This window comes from Rhinolophus sinicus, linkage group LG15 (assembly GCF_036562045.2).
Source record: "Rhinolophus sinicus isolate RSC01 linkage group LG15, ASM3656204v1, whole genome shotgun sequence".
Lineage (NCBI taxonomy): Eukaryota > Metazoa > Chordata > Mammalia > Chiroptera > Rhinolophidae > Rhinolophus > Rhinolophus sinicus.
Genome location: NC_133764.1, coordinates 28,008,889 through 28,023,597, shown reverse-complemented (window position 1 = coordinate 28,023,597; position 14,709 = coordinate 28,008,889). Strand labels below are relative to the sequence as shown.

Here is a 14,709-nt window from a genome sequence, read left to right as displayed (position 1 = left end):
GGTACTATTAATAGAAATAAGACAGAAGCTGTTTGGGGCTAATGAATCACTATGGTACCCTCTCTGATCATAGCCCCTGCTAAAAGAACAGCCATCTGGCAATTAGTGTTTATATGTAACTCTGTTTCCCATCTCTAACACCTCAGAATCCTGACTATCTACAATTAGCCATTTTATTGCTATTATTGTACTGCTTATTGCTTTTTATATTATATTGTCTATGACATAGTACAGCATGGTGTTTAAGAGCACAGGCTCTGGAGTTGGCCAGATATGAAATGAATCCTGGCACTGCCAATTACTAGACATGTATCCTTAAGCAAGTTATTTAACCTTTCTAAGTCCCAGTTTCCTTACTTCCACCACTTACATCAAAGAGATGTGAGGATTACATAAGAACATGTTTAAAGCTCTTAGAACTATGTCTATAAAGAATAAGCACTCCAATAAATGTAAGTTATCACTTTTATCTATTTAAAGCGTCCATTCTCAACATTTGTCTTAGTATTTTAAGAAGTCCACTGTATCCTAATAATGTAGGGATAAAAAAAGGAAAGGCTTATTTTACTCTGGAAAATAATACTTTGACTCTTTGAATAACTTCTATATTAAATTTCAGCTTTCTGACATTGGTCTCACAGGAAAAAATTTTTTTTTGAGAAAAATTTGGAGTCATTGCTGAATGGAATTTTCAGGAAGGAAACAAAGATCTTTGGAAAACAGTAACAGAAGTAGGGAAAACCTAACTCTCCCAAATGTTGCGACTTTTTACATGTTTCCTCGCATTTAATACCGCAAAATGTAGGGAAAATATAAAAATAGTAAAGCTTTTAAAATGTGAAACATTTGATAAAATAATTATTAATATATAACTATGTCAATATAATTGTGTGCTATTAGATTGCTGGCCTTGAAGGTGAGACACAGAGTTATTTTTATTGGAGCATCAAAACTGGCTAATTACTTGAAATTTAAGATTTAACATTTTTAAGTGAACTTTAGTGATGAAATAGCTATGGTCCAACAAAGGAAATTCTCTAGTTCTCTATTTTATTAGTATCTGGGGAAGTTACTCCATAAAAAAAACCTCTTATATACCAAAAGATTGGAAAGCTTGGGTCATTTTACTGAATCAAAAAAATGTTTTGTAAATTTGTTGGCATTATGGCTACTTTAATAAGGTTTAGTCACGTTTGGAAAAAAAAAAAGATAGAAAGATTAACCGGGAAGCTGATTCTTGAAATCTAATTTAGATCAAAACATCAAAATGGCTTAATGGTTAAATTATTAGTTTGGTGCAAAAGTAATTGCGGTTTAAAAGGTTAAAAATAATGGTGAAAACCTCCAATTACTTTTGCACCAATCTAATATATTTTTTTTATTGTACTTAAGGCATTTAAAACATTTTGTTATTTACTCTTGCAGAATTAGATAATTAGAATTTTTTTCATGTTACTCCACAGCCCTTCTTTAACTAGGTGTGTTAGTTAATGCAAGGGGTCAATGTGTGCCTGTTTTTCTTTTTCTCAAAGGCTATTTCTCCCTTGTGGGTCTTGTAGGGGAACTTTGTTGTATATTAGCTACTGCTTGGGTTTTCAGAATTTAAGATGGAATTTACCAAATAAGGCTGGCTTATATAAACACCAGATCTGTGTACCTATCTGAAGGTACAAGTAGTGATCTGCTTTAAAAAAAAAAATCACAGCCAGACTACTCCAAAAAGCATAAACTAGTTTCTAGCAGACATTCAAAGACATCCAGAGTGAAAACTGCACTTTCAAATTTTGGGGTGCTTTGCAAAAAAGAGCTGGCAGTTATGTGCATGCAACCTTATCTCTGGATTTTGAATTTACCTAAACAGAAAGAAATTTAATCTTGTAAAAATAAAACAATGAACAATGAGATAGAAAAGGCTGATGGAAATATTCTTCTGTAAATGTGAGAGCCAGCCAGGCAATGATCAAGGTGACTCAGCAACCTCAGGGGTGTGTGAGTCAGTGGCCAATGCAAGATTATTAGCTTCATGACATGCATCTTAGTCATCTTCATAAAGGACTCATTGTTTTGGAAAAGTAAGGGACTCACAAATGGTATGAAACACTGATTTTATTTGATAAAAATTGAATTCTTTGCTTTGACAAAGCCAAGCTAACTGTGGCAGGGTCAATTTCACATAAATTCTACCAATGAGTCAGACTATCATTTGCACATACACCCTGCAACCTAGTATCTAATAAAGCAGTTATTAATTAAACTCAATGCCTGTGAATGGCCATTTATGCAATGGGATTTAGTAAAAGTCCTAAGGAAACCAGCATATTTTGAGAAATAAGTTTTAATTATGAATGTGTAATCTCTTTAAGCACAACAGTGTGATTATGATTTAATATTAGGCAGGTCAGAGTCTTATCATTAATAATTTGTTGTTAATTTACCCCAAGTAACTACTATTCATAGTCATTATGCTATCATTTGTTTTGTGTATTTTAACTCTTCCTGCTTCCCTTTATATATTCCATCATAAGGCTTATTACATTTACCCATAAAAACCAACACCTCTTCCTTCCTTTTACTAGGCAGCAAAATTAGTTTCTGTCTTTCTCCATGGAGTGAGATTCCATTAAGATGATCAGAAAGACTGAGAAATTCCAGGTGGATAATTTCTAGCCTAACTCCACATTAACAAGCTGATGATTAAAAATTTTTTTTAAATGGATCCCAATATAATTTTAAAAACTGGAGTTAAAAACTTTAATAAGGTTTCAAGTTAGTATCAGTGAAGGACATTAGGTTTTGGGGCTAGGAAAGGCACTTGTGGAAGGTTAACCAGCTCTATACCCTGCACTAGTATATAATCTTCCCTGTTTGATCCTTAAAGCTCAAGCTCTTGATGGTTGACAGCTAGGAAGCTAGTAACTTGCTGTAATGGGATCCTGAACAGTGCACTTATGTGACCTTCTCCCCAGTGTTGGCCTGGGTCTCTGGAAACATCAATTTTGACAAGACAGCTGTTCAAAACAGCTGTCCTAAGGAAAAAAAGAAAAAAAAAAAAGACTTTTTAGTACCAGTGAAGCAAATGTTAATACCTCACTTGAAAACCCAAATTCTAGCTCAGTTGTTACCCTGGCAACGTCTATCTCAGCAAGCAAAAGACTACCATTATGATCAAACAAATGCAGTTACTAGGAAGGTAATTGTTAAAATGAATTATACTTGTATTCTTAAACCATGTTCATGAACAGCTTCTAACCAATTCTCAAACTACCTTTTTTTTTGCATTCTGTAAACAGATTGCATGATCCATAAAGGCACAAAACTTACCTTCAATTATAATGGTATCCTCTGAACCAGTGTGATCTGGGGCCCCCGGAGGGTTCTCAAGACACTTTCAGAGGGTTCACAAAGTCAAAACTATTTTCATAATACTAGTAGGTTATTTCTCTTTTTCCATTCTCATTCTCTTACAGTGTGCAGTGGAATTTTCTAGAGCTTACACGATGTTAATACATAACGGGTCTATTATTGTTTTTTAAAAATGGACAAATATTTTAAAATTTCTCAGTGTTAATTTCTAACATGGTAAATATCAATAGATATAACTCATACAAATACAAGTCTTTTAGGGTCCTCAATAATTTTTTAAGTGTGTAAAGGGGCCCTGGGACCAAAAAGTTTGAGAACCACTGCTCTATACAAACTAGTGTAGGCCTGCCTGTGTGAAGCACCCAATAAATGCTTGCCATCTCTTTAGACAAATATTCAAGTGATATTATTTCAGATAATTTGTATACTTGGAGTCAGTCAGTAAATTTAGTACCTACTGCATAAACTACAGTGTAAATATCCATTAACTACCTCTCTGAAGATCCAGGGGCTTTTAAAACCAGAATTGTGATTTTAAAAAGTATTTCATATGACTTGAGTAATATTTTAAAGTGTAGAAAGATATACCTCTAATGTAGAAAGCTATATCTTAATTTAGATTAAAAAAAGGTTTCCAATTACTTTATTACTTTGTTTTTGGGTAAGTTGTTTTATTCCAACCATAACCAGAAGAAGAAAAAGATAAAAAACTGAAATACGACTGCAATTTGTATGTACCTTCAAATAAATTTTTTAAAAATCATCCTCGGAAAACAATATGATTCTGTTTCTACAATAAAGGGCAATGTTTGGGGTATAATGATCACAAACTATAAAAGTTTGTCAAGCTGATCTATGGAAACATAGGTAAAGTCTGTCCAAGTTGGCTTTACCTTCTTGTTAACATGTTTTAAGTTATATCATAAGCCACAGAGTGCACTTGTAAACAGTAATCAAGATAACATGTTCCTTTTTGAGGGAAGATTATTAATCTAGAACTTTGAGGTCTGGGGCCTCAAAGTTCTAGATTAAAGTACACTGATTTTAGAAGGCAAAATACTGCTGAGTGAACCTCCAGTCTCCTATGGATTAATGCACTCATCTGGGTGGCATGTACTAACCATTTAGCCTGCTGAAAGAAATCCTCTTGAAAGAAAATACAACTTTAAGGAACTGAAACTCTAATAGCATAGTACCTTTATCAATGGACAAACTCCATCTTTAATTATTAATGTAAATAATAAGCTGAGAAACTGTTGCAAGGAATATAAAATTAGTTTTGTTAAGGATGCATCAGTTAGGGAGAGAGTTTCTTAAAGACTTAGCTTCGAAAAAAATCTTTGGATGTACTTTGGTTTTACTGAATGTTTAAGCTGAAGCTCAAGGCAGTAGAAAAGATTTTTGTTGTATTCAAGATACAACTGATATTTGTGTGTAAACATCAAGCTCACTAGAATGCATTTGTCAAAGATCTTACTAAATCTCCAGATACTAGAAGTGGGCATGTGCCATTTAGTATCAATAAAACCCAACATGAAGAGTTCTCAAAATACACAGCTGAAATCTGTCAATTTTGTTTTCTATGTAGTATGAAATCCATTATTCATTGACTAGCAAAGCAGAAAGTAAAATCAACAATGTCAATATGTTTTTCAGTAATGAGATGTAAGGTGATGCCAATACGGCAGATTTTCAACCAAATCTGAAAGTCTATATAGATCAATAATTGTGTCCAAACTTCTTTATTATGGCTATGCATCTGGTCTTGGAACAAATCATTTATTTGGTCTTTTGACTAAATGTGTTCAGGCTTTGGGTATAATCAATTTACCAGCACACTAAAGCAGTACTTGACATAATTCTACTTTCTGGACTGGAAACACACAATTACATATACTAAACAACTAGTATGTCGCTAACTGAAGAAACAGCAAGCATGATAGACATGATTAAGAATTAAAACTATGACTAAGGCCATCAACTCACTATTACTGATGGGAAGGATGGTCATTTTAGCACTACAGACAATTATTTTATGCTCCCAGTTACCTATCCATAATTGAAACTATCAGCACAATGACTTCCAAAACGGACAGCAGGCATGTATGAATCTTTTCCTGTGTGAGTTATGCACGTGGTACTATATAGGTTAGAATGGGGCATAGGAGAAAAGATGATGAGAACAAAGGAAAGATGAAAATCTGTAAGATCCAATAAAAAACATACTTGATGTAGTAGAGCTCTGGATTACTAGATATTGGAGAAAGCAGACCATCAGTTAAGGCTATCAGAGCCAGTTTGGTTCATTTTGAGCAAACAAAAGGCACAAGCAGACACCTGTAATGGCCTCTCAACTGGCACGTGGTTGTAACAAAATGATGTCTTTGAAAAGGTCAGGATACCGACTGTAGAAGCATGTAGCATGCACAAGGAGTGTAAAGAAACAGGTGCCTGATTGGGAAAAGGATAAGTTGTTTATATGTTGCCAGGACAGATCAAGAAAATTAAAGTACTGTATGTCACTGGAAATGCCCACTAGAATGAAAATGAAATTCTCTAGCAAAACACATGCTTATCAGCACCAAGTTCACATGAAGTATGGCTGGGGCTGAAGTTGTTCAATAATCACTTCTGAAATCCAGGATCTTAAAAAGGTTATTTCCCCCATCACCACCAGCCCTTTAAACTTGTTTTCTTTCAGAATGTCAAGGAATCACCACTTCTAAATGTTGGTAATTACAATGCCATTGGGCAATCTATTTGTATTTATCTTTCTCTTCTATGGTTACATGCTCACTTCTTAAGGGAGGTTTAAACAAGTGTGGCAATGGGAAACCAAGGAACTTTTGGCCTCCTGCCCATTTCCATTTTCTCCAGGGCATCCCCAGGCAAAGCTGTCCTGTGGTTCTAACCTCTTAAATCCTGTTGCGTGCGAGCACCGCCCATGCTTTGTCTCGGCATTCGAAGAGAAGTTCTCAAAGGTGTATGTCTCTGCTCATCCAGGTAAGCAAGGTCCTCCAAGTGCGCAGAACTTGTGGCTGACAAGACAAAAGAGCTGAGTCAGAATGTGTAAAGTTTTCAAAAACTGTCAGTCAGTCCGTATCTCCTAAACTTTGGAATCAGCGCTTACTCCAGCAGACACATTTACCGAGAGTCTGCTAGACTCAAAATCCTCATCAGTGTCTAGAACACGTGCCAGGAAAACATGTCAAGAGTTGTCTTCAGCTCCTTCATTACTATCAACTGCCTGAGCTCATGGAGAGTACTATGTAGCAGCAAGTTGGCGAGCATTAGTACCTGACAACAAAGATTATTAGTTTTTGCTTCTTTGGGGTCACAAATCCCATTTGTAAAACAAGATATAAACATCACTGGTGGAAAAACCTGTTTCAAATTATATCGAGCGGTAAGAAAAACATGAAGCTCTATTTTCAAAATTTTCCCTTCATGGTAAAGAATAAAATATGAAAATATTCTGAAAACAGTGTGTGTGTGTGTGTGTGTGTGTGTGTGTGTGTGTGTTGGAAAGGTGGGCACCTGGGAAATGGACTGAGAATTGGCAAACAGCCTTTAGGGAATTGCCAATATCCATGAATTCCAAAAAACATTGTCGCTCTCTCAAGATAATCAAGTATTAATGGCCTCCCACTGAATCTATAATTCCTTTAACCCCTAATCAGTCACAAGAGAGGAAAATCGCAGAAGACAGGGGGAAAATGGGTATTGGCACTGATATATATTGAAAGCTGTTGAGTCCATTCATAATGAACCAAAAAGTGAAGAAATCAAGGATCAGCAAGTGCTGAACACAGAACAGTTGTTTTTTTTTAAAGGTAAAAAAGAAAAACACCAAACTTCTGTCAGAAAATGGTTATTTAGCACTTACAAATTATTAAACCGTTAATTCAATTTATTGCTAACTATGTAAGATACTGTGCTGGGTGTTAGTTCAGTTATTTAATGACAATTATTTACTGAGAGCCTACCATGTGCCAGGCACTGTTCTTGGTGCCCTCCCTGGCTTAGTTGCCAGTTTACCTCTGGTGATTGTTTTGAATGGGTGAGAGGAAGCAAACTGAGGTCACTCTTTCTTGGCTTCTGAGCTCCAATGAAGTACTGTCCACATCCCCAATCAGGATAAAACACAAACAACAATAACATAAGGTGGATTATGATAAGTGGCACAGAGAAAGTCACATAATGTTCTATGAGCTGAAAAAGAGAAATGATGGAGAAAACAGAAGAGAAGAGAAAGAAAATAAAAGTAAGAGAGAACAAGTACAAGAGACATATATTCCCCTCATCCTTCAATTACTGCAATCGTCTCAGTTATCTGGGTCTACTGGAAACTCAGACAAAAGACGTACCAAATTAGACAGTTTCTATAAGGAAACAAAAGTCTTTGACAAGTAGTCTAGGGAACTTAAACCAAGAAAGGAAAGTCAAATGCCACATTACACACCAGAAGAGGAAGAGAGTATCGGAGGAATGAAGATAATCTTGATCTCTACATTCTGAAATTAAAACTATCCAGAGTAGGTAACTATCTTATCTTTTATTTAAAGACACTCTTACACCATTCCCACTGTATTCTAATGTAGCTCTGTGAATCAGTTCTTTCTTATGTTTAATACAATTCTTCCTGCTTTAACCAAAGTCTGTTTTGTTTGGTTCTTGATCCATAGGTGTGTAGCTACCAAAAAAGGGGAGCCCTCAGAGGTCCCATCTGCACAGAGCCTTCCTTGGAGCTCAGAAATATTAGTCAAAAGAAGAATAAACAAAAGCACCTAATTTCTTTTTGTAATAAGAAAAATACTTATAAGATACTTTTTAAGCAGATAAATTGAAGAGTAACACAAAAAGATCAATGACAATTATATTTTATTCACATTAAAATAAAATTCAAATGAAACCTTAACAGCTGGATGAGTGATAGAAGTTTTTGATTACCATTAAGGCAGATTATGTAATTTTTAAGCAAGGTTATAGCAGGGTTCTTTTAGAAAAATGGTTCTTTGTGCCAATACACTAAAATGGTTTGGTATGTTTTAATAAAAAGAGAATGTATATTTCATTAATCATAGGCAGAATGATATAGAGCTTTACAACATGGAATGGAGCAAAAAGCTGTTGCAAAAAAAAAAATGCCTACAGTCCATCTTTCTTTTTTATATAGTATATCCATCCACACATCTTTTAAAGATTAAACTAAGGGAGATCTATACTTTGAGTACAGATTTAAATTAAATAACAGTTACATAATGCATTTAAATTTCTTAGTATTAAAAACAATGTTCTGGCAAATACTTTCAGCCATTGCCTTAGTTTCACATGTTCCTCTTAAATGAGGAGTTGTTGGCAACTTTTGTAAAATATAAATGTTTAGTGTGCATTTAAGTTTTATTAAACTAGTCTTTACCATAGTAATTCCTAGGAAAATGAACATCAATTGTTTTACTGCTTTATTTCACAAAACCAAGAAATGTGGTAAATATATTATAAAATGAACACATTTCTCAATTTTGGACAGATGACATTAGAAGAAAAAGACCAATCTTGCGATTACTGAGCTTCATGAATAGTTCATTCTTTCACAAATCCAAATACTCACAGGCAGACTGAACTAAGGAAAAGTAGTGATTTTCAATAGCAAGTGTAATAGCTCCGAAGCCCTAATTCAGGGCTTAGACAGGTCTGAAATCAATCAATGGAGAACTTTTGCTTTAATCTGAACTGCAATTAAATTATGGTCAGTGTTCCCTATGTTTATCAAAACATTCATTATTTTTCTTATTTTAGCAATTAATATCTTCTTTCTTGTTGTCTCTGAATCAATCACTATTTTCTTTTTCAGATAATCCAAAACAATTTTTACTGCTTTTTTCCTTAGTATTCTTAGTCCTAGTTTAAGTTTCTCTCCGTTTCATCATTTTAAAAATTCTTGTCCCTTCAAAAACATGATTTAAATCATGAGAGACAAATTGGAAAGATCAGCCAAGAGACCGAAAATTCTGTTAGCTGTGGTCCTTTGTTCTAGTAAGGGTATGTAGTTGTACTCGCCTCAGAGTCACTTTAACCTTTTCCTTTTGCAAGCCACTTGCTGAGCAAAAGTCTTTATCATACTTTGTCAAACATCTCACTCCTTGTCAAAATTTGCTCAGGCTACACTTTCTCTACTTCCCTTACTGATCCCTCAGTCAAATTAATTGCTTCTCCCTTTCAACAACTACATACATATATTGTTAATTAGAACTTGTGTTATTCAGCTTGTTGTTTACATGTCTGTCTTCCCTTATTAAATTAGAGTAGGTTCTTGAGGGCAAGTAAATTCAGAGTGAATCAAAGTACCTTCCATATAATGCTCAATATAGAACTGAATTCCAGACTAGTCCTACTTAGATTTAGAAATCTGTCTGACTCTGTCCTCACCCTCCTCATGGCTCAGCTTAATACTTACCAGACATCACTACAGTAATATGCTTGGCTCCAATGATGCTCATATAATCTTCCTTCAGGTACTGCTGATGTCTTACTTTTCTCCATAGCACATATCACTTTCTAGCATACTGTATAAATTACTTATTTATTATGTTTATTTTACTTTCCCTGGCTAGAATGTAAGCTCCAGGAAGGTATAGGAATCATTGTTTTGTTTATTAAATGATTCTCAAGTACTTTAAACAGTCCCTGACATATATATAGTACATGCTCAATAAATGCTTGTTTAATGACTAAACAATTGTATTTAACATATACTTTGTGTTTTGGCTACATTTAAACCATCAACGAATAGCAAATTAGCTTTTGTCTTACTGAGTTATTTGAAAACTAAGGATGAAGGCGGTGACTATAGCGATAATGCCTTGTATACGATCATCCCAATTAAACACCAATGACAGATTGGTATATGGACACACATATTCCCACCTCACAATGCTCCTCTTACTGTAAAAGTATACTGGCAATTTTTTTTGAGATAATTCTGTCAAGATAAATTAATACTATAATATTTAACACTTTCCAGATACATACATAAGAGAAGATTAGATAAGTTGAGGGGGGACTGAAGAAATAGGAAAAAAAAATCTACAATAAAATTTTTTATGTAAAAATAAAGTGCTTTTATTAAAAAGTAAATCCATATAATCTATGTCATTAAAAAGTCTTGTTTCCAGAGAAGGAAAGGGAAGTAGAAAAAATGAGCATTTTACATGTATTAGGCTGGTGCAAAAGTAATTGCAGTTTTTGCAATTATTTTTAACCTTTTAAACAGCAATTACTTTTGCACCAACCTAATATTTATACATATGTATATATATATATATATATATACTCACATACATATATACACATGTATGTATATGTATACGTATACATATATGTATGTATATATTTTCGTCAGATTGGAACAGCTGACTCACTTATAGAACATTCAACTGACAAACTTTCTTGAAGACAAAATAATTTAATACGCAAGTAGGCAGAAAAAAATACAGCAGACAACATTTGGTACAAAACATTCTAGAGGCAACTCTTTATTGAGTTTGAAATCAGTTTGAATTGTTTCTTCTTATATCAGTCGCCACTAACGCAAACAGATTTTAGTAGCACAATTGTCATTCTGGCTGATCTGAGCAGGGAGCCTGGAATGACACTTTTATGTTCTTTGGCAAGAAGCTGTTGTCCTTACACCTTTGATTCATAAAGCCAACATTCTAACTGCTGAAAAACCCATTTTTAATTTTTTGTAAAATCGTCATTACAGTTTAAATGATTGGATTCATTTAAATCCCCCAGGATTCCCATTTTGCATTTACCTGATTCTTACGATCCTTTCTCAGAAAAATGTGCAGCTTCAAACACTAACAAGTAGATGGTAAGAGTTTATATTTTAACTGACTTCTGTTGTTTGTATGCTTCCCTGATAGACTCCTCATTTTCACACAAAGCACTGAGGACAGCTGTTGCAAGCGAATATTTCCTGCTTCCCACATCCCTCCAATTCATTGCCAGTCTCATTTTAAGACATCAAAAAAGACCATAGAAAGCCTACTTTCTGATAACTTCTGCCATGCAACCGCAAGTCCACAAGAGTTCTCTACGTCTTCTAACCCAACAGGCTTAAAATATAAATATGCAATAGTGATTTACATTTTGAAAACAATAAAACACATAGTTTTAATTTTTTCATAGTTTTGAATTTTAACTTAAAGGTATATAAACATCTACATTTATATTAAAAAAACTGAGCTACTCTAGGAAAAACACAAGCCTTAATGCTACAGACTGCCAAAACTCACCTTTAGTGACTGTCATTCTAGTCAAAAGTTTTTGTTTTCAGTAAATAGTACTTTCTTTGTATGTGGTATATGGAACTTTAATTAGTGTATCTAACTAAAAGACTTCACTTGTTTGACTCTTTAAGTTTCTAAAAGTATACAGCAAAATCTAACTGACCAATATATTTTTACTTATAATAATCAGAGTTGTTTTAATAGTTAATAAAAAGTACATGATTGTTTAAAAAATCTCATTACATAGTTCTTCTTTGTTGTGAGTTAAAAGCTCAGAAAAAAATTAATCAACATGAACATTTGCATATGTGCTGACTCTATTCCCTGCAAGTAAAAGTATTATAAAAACCAACGTGTTATAAAAGCCATGGGTCCCCTCCACTCTTTTTAAAATCAAGGGTCGTATGGAATAATATAAACAGGTTTTAGAGTTCGATTCAGCAGCAGTGGTAAATAAATCCTTGACGATTTCCTGGTCCTGCTGGACATGGCCCTTACATGACAACAAGCTCAGGCAAAAGAGGGTACTTCTCTTCCCCAAGTGGGGAGCAGTCTGTCACACAGCACGGACCATTTGAACAATTACTCCCCTAAGTTTTTGAAATAGTGATGTGATTGGTATTTTCTCATCATTATTCAATATTATTTGGTCTCTAAAATAAATAATTATATTACGCACACTGAGATAAACTTAAAAAAAAACCAGAAATTTAAAAGCTGAATTTGAACAAGGCCTTTTATTTCCATTTTAAACTCATTTCACATTTGAAATCCTTAATTACTCCTGTTAACCAAAAAGACTTGAGTATTTGACTTTCCCCCAGTTTGGGAAAACCACTTCGATGTACACACTAGAAAGTAAAGGGAAATATGTATATCTAGAGCTAAAATGAGAAGAGAGCTAAGAAAATTTGTTTTAAAAAATGATTTAGATATCTAATTATTTAAGCTACTAGAGGTGGTGGTCTTATCAAATATTTACACACATTATATAGTTAGCAGAGTAATTCCCTGTGAAGGAATTTTATTTCTCTACATTCAGGAAACATTTTCAACCTATAATCTATTCAATTTTGAAAATAACTGAGTCATTTGGTTTATAGCTCCTCTTCTTGTCTCTTTGTGAGGACATTGAAACCATGGTTTCCAGACACAGAAAACAATCCAATACAAACTAGTACCTGACCTATGACTTGCCCTGTAGACAACAGTAGGTCTGTTTGTATTACATTCAACACTGACAAGAAAATTATCTGACCAAGTATTTTGTTCAACCCAGTCAGTGTGTACCACTCTGACAGTGTAAAATCCTATTCTCCAGGACAGATGTGGCTTCTGATGATGCATTTACCTTTCCCCCTTCCTCTCCTTTTTAGAAGCATGATAAGTACTGTTTATGAATCTGAAAATCTCTGTTAGCCAGAAAGGCCAATGTTATAGGATGACCATTGTGATGGGTGAAAAAATAATCAATAATTAAGGTCTATAAGCATAACAATTTAGGTTAATATTATCCCTTTTATTTTTTTAACATGGGGCAGGGACAGGAGAGGGAAAAGAAGAGGGGAGAAAGCATTTAAGTATGTACAGGAAATATTTTCCAATGCTTGAAATAAAACGAGCTCTAATAATAAAGAAAAATCATTGTTTTGGAATACTTGATATAAACAATATACTTTCTATTAAAAAGATAAAAATGGCACCAAAAACATGGTCCATAAGAGAAAAATTTGATATACTGATGTCATCAAAATTTTTGTGTTTCAAAATACATCAATAAGAAAACGAAAAGATACACAACAGACTCTGAGAGAAAATATTTTTCAAACATATCTCTGATAAAAATTTGTATCCAGAATATACAATGAATTCTTACACAACTCAGTAAGACAAACAACCCAATCAAAATGTACAAAAGGTTTCAACAGATATTTTGCCAAAGAAGATATATGAATAGCTAATAAACATACAAAATAAGCTCAACATCATTAGTCGTTAGAAAATGCATATTAAAACCAGAACAAGATAGCATTTCATACTCACTAGAATAACTACAAGAGGTAAGACAATAATAAATGGTAGAGATGATGTGGAGAAACAGAAATCCCCATATATTGTGGGTGGAAACGGAAAATGGTGTAGCCACTTTGGAAAACAGTTTGGCAGTTTCTTAAAAATTTAAACATAAATTTACTCTATGACCCAGCGATTCCACTCCTAGGTATCTGTCCAAGAGAAATAAAAACATATGTCCACCCAAAGACTTACACATGCATGTTCATAGAAGTGCTATTCATGATAGTAAAAAACTATAAAAAGCTATGCGTCAACTGGTGAAAGGATAGACAAAATGTGGTAACAGCCATACAATGAATACTATTTGCAATAAAAAGGAACAAATTTCTGATATGTTGATGAACCTCCAAAACATTATGCCAAGACACAAGAGACGACTTATTGTATGACTCCACTTACATGAAATGTCCAGAAAAGGTAAATCTATAGAAAGCAGATTAGTGGTTGCCTGGGGCTGAGGGTGGGAATGAAATTAACATTAAAAAGACATGAGAAATCTTATTGGGATAATGAAAATTTTCTAATTTATGGTGAAGGTTGTAGAACTTGGTAAATATATTAGGTTGGTGCAAAAGTAATTGCGGTTTTCGCAATTATTTTTAACTTTTTAAACCGCAATTACTTTTGCACCAACCTAATACTAAAAATTACTGAATTGGGTGAATTACTTGAAATGGGTGAATTTTATGGTATGTAAACTATGGCTCAATATACTTGTTTTTTAAAAAGGATGAAAAAATTCACACAGAGACTGCTGTTCCATGACTTTATCGAGGCTGCCACTGAACTAAGGTGGTCATTAGAATCATTTCTAGCCAGTTTGGGTACTGATCCTAGGTTTATGCTCTCAATTAGGTTATTTTTAATCAATACTAAAAATAGGTACTTCTTCAAATATCTAGTTATGTTGGCTAGGCCTGCTATTTCTAAACTAAAGAAAAGGGAAAACTTTTCTAAAAAGACAGGAGCCTAAATA

General features: G+C 33.9%; 1 protein-coding gene across 14 annotated transcripts in view; it reads right to left on the bottom strand.

Annotated features, from left to right (window-relative positions):
• The window catches only part of TANC2 (tetratricopeptide repeat, ankyrin repeat and coiled-coil containing 2), a 341,035-nt gene that overhangs the window by 94,746 nt on the left and 231,580 nt on the right, over positions 1-14,709 (bottom strand). For all 14 annotated transcript variants that reach the window (XM_074320171.1, XM_074320173.1, XM_074320174.1 and 11 more), the window contains one exon: positions 6,276-6,401. In XM_074320171.1, coding sequence (XP_074176272.1) covers positions 6,276-6,401 — 126 coding nt within the window. The remainder of the gene's footprint in view (positions 1-6,275; positions 6,402-14,709) is intronic.